The sequence below is a fragment of the Salvelinus alpinus genome, chromosome 38 (genome assembly GCF_045679555.1).
Source record: "Salvelinus alpinus chromosome 38, SLU_Salpinus.1, whole genome shotgun sequence".
NCBI lineage: Eukaryota > Metazoa > Chordata > Actinopteri > Salmoniformes > Salmonidae > Salvelinus > Salvelinus alpinus.
Window position 1 is genome coordinate 6372043 of NC_092123.1, and position 8222 is coordinate 6380264.

The 8222-nt window shown below is 48.6% G+C and overlaps 1 protein-coding gene across 1 annotated transcript; it reads left to right on the top strand.

The window, feature by feature from the left end:
• The first annotated feature begins 1840 nt into the window (after positions 1–1840).
• Positions 1841–7870, top strand: LOC139566249 (desmin-like). The gene is made up of 9 exons (XM_071387291.1): positions 1841–2612; positions 3859–3919; positions 4324–4419; positions 5343–5504; positions 5947–6072; positions 6310–6530; positions 6904–6947; positions 7302–7390; positions 7752–7870. Exons 1-9 carry the CDS (start codon positions 2005–2007, stop codon positions 7791–7793), a joined length of 1449 nt encoding a protein of 482 aa, XP_071243392.1. The 5' UTR covers positions 1841–2004; the 3' UTR covers positions 7794–7870.
• Positions 7871–8222: the final 352 nt, after the last annotated feature.

The following is an 8222-nucleotide window of genomic DNA, read 5'->3' on the forward strand; positions in this document are numbered from 1 at the left end:
GTAAACGTCTGACCCACTGGAATTGTGATACAGTGAATTAATTGTAAGTGAAATAATCTGTCTGTAAACAATTGCTGGAAAAATTACTTGTGTCATGCACACAGTAGATGTCCTAACCGACTTGCCAAAACTATAGTTTGTTAACAAGAAATGTGTGGAGTGGTTGAAAAACGAGTTTTAATGACTCCAACCTAAGTGGATGTAAACTTCCGACTTCAACTGTAGCTATAGTTCTGACACCACCAGGCCTGGGTAGGGGAGGAGCCATCACTGCACACCTCACTCACTCATTGGGCCCAACAGTGATGGCCTCTGGGGTAGGTTTTTGTGTCTATGTGATACTACTGGTGAATGAATGAATGACAAATTAATTAATTATATTTAATTTTCGTGTCAAATATCCAATTGGCAACCCATCCCTTATGGGATTAATTGACAAATAAACAAACATTACAATAATTCACTGTGATAATTCAGTGATAATTCTATAGTGGTATAGTACCACTCTGCTCTCTAGGTAGATAGTGGCTTAACACACTCAGCCCCTAGGAACAATGTGAGCCTCAAGGGCTAAACCCAAAGCGTCTTGCATAAGTAGGATTGTAACGTCTTCTGACTTCACCAATACATACAATTCTCAATAAAAGTCATTCGAGTCTGGGGTAATCTGAGAGGATGAGGTCTCCTGAGAAATGTATTTTTTCCTCTCATCCCATCATGGCATCCATAGTCCATACGATGTCCTTAGAAAGTTAAAGCCCCCTTCCGTCAGCCAGTGTGAGCTGTGACAGATGTTTACGATGACATCGTCATTAATGGCACCCTTTTGTTTAGGCCACGCTTTGCTTAGGAACGATGATGGCTCTCTTGCTCTTTTCTTGGAGGAGAGAGGGCAGGCCAGGCACATACCTCTCTCCTCTTTGGGATGCTTTTCCTTTTTAAGGCAGGTTGGCCTAACCTCCCCCACTGAGAAGAACACGCTGCCTAACCATGTGTGGATGATGCAGCATTTAAACCCATCTTTAAATTGTTCTGTCATGAAGTCAGTGAAGCCAGGTCTTCCCTGCGGAAGCACTTAAAATGATGTATGGTGTACTAATATGATGTATTGTGTACTACATGCTGTCAATGAATGACTATGCTTTCGTATTTAGCTATCCAGTAAACCTTTAATATAATGTTCTGAAGAACATGAGTCATTGGAGCATGTCTGAGTCAACCAATCAGCTCCATCAAACTACAACAGACAGAGCAACAATACAACAAATGATATTCTACAAACCCATTTAGAAATGAAAGAGCAAAAGAGTGGCATTGATATCATCCTAGCTTTGCTTTGAGTGATGTAGTATAGACCCCTTCCTAACCCAAGGGTAAGGGTTGAACCGGGGTGTGGACATGAAGCTAGGGTTAGGGTTGTAGTTGAGGCTAAGGTAAGGGTTGAGCTGGGTGTGGACATGAAGCTAGGGTTAGTGTTGTAATTGAGGCTAAGGTTAGGGTTGAGCTGGGGTGTGGACATGAAGCTGTCCAATTGCTGAGCTGAGGTCTAGCTGGCCATTGTGAGCTCAGTCATGCTGCTGTGACGGTCAGGGTGGACACAGCCTCCCAGAACCCTCTCCTCTCACTCTGGAACACAATCTGAACCAAATACCAGACCCCACACCAGGACCTGTGACAGCCCATTCTGGAGAGGGAGGAAGGGGGGGATGAGAGACGGAGAGATAGAGACACAGACAGAGAAGGGAAGAGAGGGGTAGAGACGGAAAGAGGGGAGGGTATATAGAGGATTTGAGGGAGGGGATATGAGGGGGTAGGTACTACAAATAGCCAGAGTGAGTCCTGTGTGTCCCTCAGTCAGCCTCCCTGCTCCAGTCCACTCCAGCAGCCATCCCAGACCCTTCTCCTGTTCCAGCCCAGACCCCTTTCCTTCTCCAGCCCAGAACATTCTCCTGCTTCAGCCCAGAACATTCTCCTGCTTCAGCCCAGACCCTTCTGCACTCCACCATGAGCTCCTACCGCTCCTCTGCTCAGTCGGCCCAGTCTGGCTCCTCCTCCTACCGCCGCACCTTTGGCGCAGGGTACAGCCCTGCCATGTCCCATTCCCTCTACAGCAGCCGGGGCTCGGGCGGGGGGCTCGGACATGGCGGCTCCGGCCACATCTCCTCCCGGGTCTACGAAGTCACCAAGACTTCCGCCTCGCCCTCTTACTCCGGCTACCGCACCTCGTCTCACTTCGGCGGACCTGTGATGTCATCGACCGCACACGGTTCGCGGTCCTATGCGGGGATGGGGGAGACGCTGGACTTCAGCCTGGCCGACGCGCTGAACCAGGAGTTCCTCCACACGCGCACCAACGAGAAGGTCGAGCTGCAGCACCTGAACGACCGCTTCGCCAGCTACATCGAGAAAGTTCGCTTCCTGGAGCAGCAGAGCGCTACATTGGTGGTGGAGATTGAGAGGCTGCGGGGGCGTGAACCCACACGCATCGCCGACCTGTACGAAGAGGAGATGAGGGACCTGCGTCGCCAGGTGGAGGCCTTGACCAATCAGAGGAGCCGCGTCGAGGTGGAGAGGGACAACCTGGGCGAAGACTTGGACAAACTCAAACTCAGGTAGGAAAGAGGGGGAGGAGGGAGAAAGAGAAGCGAGAGGAGCAGGGTGAGGGGGGAGAGGAAGAGAAGAAGGTAGGAGGAGAAGGAGGAAGAGTAGGGTAGAAATATGGTAACTAGAAGTTACTGTAAAAGACTGCAGGGGTGTAGTTTCTGATTGGTGGATAAGTGGATGAAGGAGAGGATCATGGGTAAGATTAGAGAGAGGTGAACTCTAGAAGTGAAGATCCTATTATAATGTAAGCAAGAGATTTCAGCCACCAAAAACAGCGCTGGTATCACGGCTGGTTCATGCATACAGTCCCCTGGGATTTCAGTCAGCGCCTCTCGATTAGCTGTTGTGGTTTAGCTGGTTTGTTTGTTGTGGTCACAGCAAGTATTTTTAAACTTGGTCACATCACTCACTGCAAGTGGACTGATTGTGAGGTGCTGTTGCAGACGTTGTATATTTGGATTCTTACTGTAAGTAAAATAGGAAGTGTTTCTGCCTCAGGTTTTTCAAGCGGGTGATAGTCTTACTGCCGTTTGCGTAGCTGCGAGATCAGCATGCCTCCTCTGCCGTTGAAGTGACATAGATGACATATTAAATACGCAGTGTACGTGTGGGCTTGAGTGACAGCACAGAATCTTCCATGACATTCTCATTCAGCCCCGTGAAATAGGAGAGAAGCACTAGTGATTAATAAAGACTGGCGAAGAAAGAAAGATGCACACAAGTGCAGAGTGGGATAGTCTTGTTCCAACTCCAGTGGACCTTTAATTAAGTCAACAAATATCCATCCTCCACCCCTGAAGGACTAGACCCAGCCTCCTTCTGAAGGACTAGACCCAGCCTCCTTCTCACATTAGGGTATGGTCTAAGCCTCTAGCCCTTACAGAGGCAGGTCCTTACCGTCGTTTACTGGCGCCACGGTCCGACTCTATAAAAGGCCAGGAATGAAAACATCTGTATTCAGACAGATACAATCCAGATCTCTCTATCTGTCAGTATGGCCTCCTGACGTCTAGAGCTGGTATTCAAAATGAGGACCTGGGATTGGATTAAGACCACATTTGCACATTAGATCCACACAGCAGTCTTAAAGTCCCTTTCAAACAATTCCTGGGTGACAAATCACTTGTTATTAGACAGGTGACATGCCTAGTTAAAGAAAGGTTCAATCAAAATGTTTGATAAAAAGTGCGGACACGTAAAAGACACAATTGTGATCGGGTCTCACTCCATCTCTTTGGTCAACTGTGTATCCAGACTGCAGGAAGAGATCCTTCAGAGGGAGGACGCAGAGAACAACCTGGCTGCTTTCAGAGCTGTGAGTTGAACACTATTAATCAACACAGATTATGAATATGATAACATTTTCATGTCTCACTACTAGTATTTTCCCTGCTTTTAATCTGAATGTAGGCTGGATAGTCGTTTGAATTGCCACACAGCTGGGCACCGACGTCAGTCAGTTCAACGTCAAGTTTTCTTTTGAGTTGTCAGCTGATGTGAATTTAACGTTAAATCAACAACAACAACAAAATCACCATACCATTGGATTTAGGTTAAAAGTTGGGTGAAAAAAAGACGAAATCCAATTAGTTTCCCACGTTGATTCAATGTCATCACATTGATTTTGGGGGTTGAAATGACGTGGATTTTTTTTTGATTCAATCAGTTTTTGCCCAGTCAGATGCCTGTTGAATTCATCTACTCTAACGTCTGTTCTAGGATGTTGATGCTGCCACTCTGGCCCGTCTAGACTTGGAGAGACGCATCGAGACCTTACAGGAGGAGATCGCCTTCCTCAAGAAGATTCACGAGGAGGTACGTTACTCAGTCTGTATTTTAATGTGCTATGTGTTACTACAGTTGGTCTGTCTGTCTGTCTGGCTATCTGTCAATGTATCTAGTCATTGGTCATTCCATCTGTCTGTCTCTCTGTGGTAGGAATGAACAAAGACACACACACACACACACAAACACACACAGACACACAAACACTATTTGTGTGTGTGTATGCTTCATAACAGACAATGGAGAAGAGAAAGCTGTAGAAACCTTAACCTATTGACCTCTCCTACTCTCTCTCCTTCTCCAACTATCTCTCCTCCTCCTCCTTCTCCTCCTCTGCTTTCTTCTACTTTAAACCTATTGACCCTCCCCCCACCTCACCTCACCCCTCCCTCCCTCCCTCTCCACCTCCCCCTCCCCCTCCCCACCTCACCCGTCCCTCCTCTCTACCTCTCCCCACCTCCCCCTCCACCTCACCCCTCCCTCCCTCTCCCCACCTCCCCCTCCCTCCCCACCTCACCCCTCCCTCCCTCCCTCTCCCCACCTCCCTCTCCCCACCTCCCCCTCTCTCCCCACCTCCCCTTCCCTCCCTCCCCACCCTTCTTCTCCTCCTCTGCTTTCTTCTACTTTAAACCTATTGACCCTCTCCCCACCTCACCCCTCTCCACCTCCACCTCCCCCTCCCCACCTCACCCCTCCCTCCCTCCTCCCACCTCCCCCTCCCTCCCCACCTCACCCCTCCCTCCCTCTCTCCCCACCTCCCCCTCCCTCCCCACCCTCCCTCTCCCCACCTCCCCCTCCCTCCCCACCTCTCCCCACCTCCCTCTTCCCACCTCACCCCTCCCTCCCCACCTCTCCCCACCTCCCCCTTCCCACCTCACCCCTCCCTCCCTCCCTCTTCCCACCTCCCCCCTCCCTCTTCCCACCTCCCCCCTCCCTCCCCACCTCACCTGCAGGAGATCCGTGAGATGCAGTCCCAGATGCAGGAGACCCAGGTGCAGATCCAGATGGACATGTCCAAGCCGGACCTGACAGCTGCCCTCAGGGACATCAGGGCTCAGTACGAGGGCATCGCCGCCAAGAACATCTCGGAGGCAGAGGAGTGGTACAAGTCTAAGGTGATGGGGGGGAGAGAGAAGGGGGAGATAGATAGAGAACAAGAGAGAGAGACGGAGAGAGAGCGGGGAGAGAGAGAGATAGAGAACAAGAGTGAGAGAAAGAGAGAGAAAGAGAGAGAGAGAGGGAGAGATATAGAACGAGAGAGAAAGAGAGAGGGAGAGATATAGAATGAGAGAGAAAGAGAGAGAGAGATATAGAATGAAAGAGAAAGAGAGAGAGAGAGGGAGAGATATAGAACAAGAGAGAAAGAGAGAGATAGAGAACAAGAGTGAGAGAAAGAGAGAGAGAGAGATATAGAACGAGAGAGAAAGAGAGAGATCAGATCAGTCAAATTCTTCAATTTACTAGAAAATGTCTCTGGCACTCTGGGGGGTGCAGTTATTGTGATGTCAGACAAAGTGATGTTCTTCCTGTTGACCTCTGACCCCTGCTGACCTATAGGTGACAGACCTGAACCAGGCGGTGAACAAGAACAATGAGGCTCTGAAGGAGGCCAAGATGGAGACCATGGAGTTCAGACAACAGCTCCAGTCCTACACCTGTGAGATTGACTCACTTAAAGGCACCGTAAGTATCTGTCTGAATACTATTTTCCTCTTCTAACGACACCCTTTATTCCTCCACATATCCTTCTGTACTTTCATAATTCATACCACTACGCTTTCATTCCTCTCCTTCTAATTTTTTCCCTTCCCTGGTCTGCAAGTTCACTTCCAAGAAACATGTCAATCTCTTTCTCTAATTTCTCTCCACCTCCCTCACGCCCTCTCTCCTCCCCCCTAACCCCCCTCTCCCTCCCTGCAGAACGAGTCTCTGATGAGGCAGATGAGAGAGATGGAGGAGCGCCACGGGCGGGAGGCGGGCGGGTTCCAGGACACCATCTCCCGTCTGGAGGCTGAGATCGCCAACATGAAGGATGAGATGGCCAGGCACCTGAGAGAGTACCAGGACCTGCTCAATGTCAAGATGGCCCTGGACGTAGAGATAGCAACCTACAGGAAACTGCTGGAGGGAGAGGAGAGCAGGTATGAGGAGGGAGAAGAGGAGATGAGAGAGAGGAAGGAGGAGGAGGAGAGCAGGTTAAATGGGGGAGGAGGAGTGTGGGTAGGTGACAGAGAAGCAGGAGGAGGGAGGCAGGAGATAGAGAAGCAGGGGAAGGAGAGAGGAAGGGATAGAGGGCATGGGAGATGGAGAGAGAGGAGGGCAGGAGAGATGAGAGATAGAGGAGGGCAGGAGAGAGGGGGAAGAAAGAGAAGACAACAGCAGGGGGGTGAAGGAATAGAGTGAGGGGAAAGGAGGAGAGGGTTGAGGACAGGGAGGTGATGAATTATCTTGTATGACGATAGTATTTGGTATCACTGCTGAAAACTGACATCCCCCTTTTCTCTCTATCTGTAGGATTTCCCTGCCCATACAGAACTATTCCACCATGACTTTCCGTGGTAAGAACAACACACACACACACAAACGCACGCGCACATGCACACACACGCTCTTTTTTGTCAAACGCTGCTGCAAAATATGATGAGTTACAGCATCGCGCCATAAGAGGGCACAATTGATACAAGTAGCTACATCTTTTGCAGTGCTGTTTACCTCGCAGTAAATCAAAAGTGACAGGGTTGAACTTCAAATGATTCTCACTTGACCCCTCACTGCTGACGCATAAATAGAACCATTCATTGATAGATTTTAAGGGGTGACACGAAATTAAGAAGGTGAACAGAGATGTTAAAAAAAGTGAGAGATGAGATGTAGAAGAAGAGTATTAATTCCACGGTTGTCTGTCTGGACAGAAACGAGCCCAGAGCATCATCACCGCGTTGCTGAGTCACACTCAAAGAAAAGTGTCCTTATCAAGACCATTGAGACCCGTGACGGAGAGGTAACACACACACACACAAGCACACACACCCTGACATAAAGATACCCCTCTGTTTGTAGAGTGAACCAGAGATAGCTCACAAACACACCCACAGACTTGTTTATGCACTGACTTGTATTTGAGATAATATCTCAAATTCCTCTCCCCTCGCTGACAATAATATAATCCACCGAAGGTTTTCCTTCCACCTGAGTCAAGTTCTCACAAGCCATACTTCCCTACCAACACACATTGCAACTTTACTTTACACCTGTATCGTTCCCAATAGTATAATAGGCTTGTTATTTCACTTCTAATACACACCAACACTGCTTTCTCCTCCTCACGTTAGAGTAAATGTCTCCTTTGTCTCCCCCTATAGGTGGTCTCTGAGTCAACACAGCACCAGCAGGATATCATGTAACAGACAGCAGCAGAGAAGATGAAGACTGAGGGAAGACAAAAAGACTAAATAAAAACAAAAAGGACTTTAACAACTCACCCTGGTGACTCTTAGTTGTTCTTATTTCAAAGACGTTAAGTCTTTAAAGACACAAAGGTCATTCCCTCAAGTGAAATAGTCAAAAGGCTGGGTGACTTCAAGTACGAGCCGACCTGTTTGTAATTTCCTACTACAGCTATGTGCACCGTTTGCCTTTATTTATTACTATATATGATACTGTACGTTCTATCACAAGGCTGACGTTAGTATGAGGAGGGTTCTCAATGGACAGAGAGACAGAGGAGAGATGTGTTAGGGAAAAGGAGACGGGGGGGGGTGAAACAGGTGAGACAAAATGAAAAATGGAAAGGGGGAACATGGAATGAGAGTGAGGCTGACAATCGCTTATCC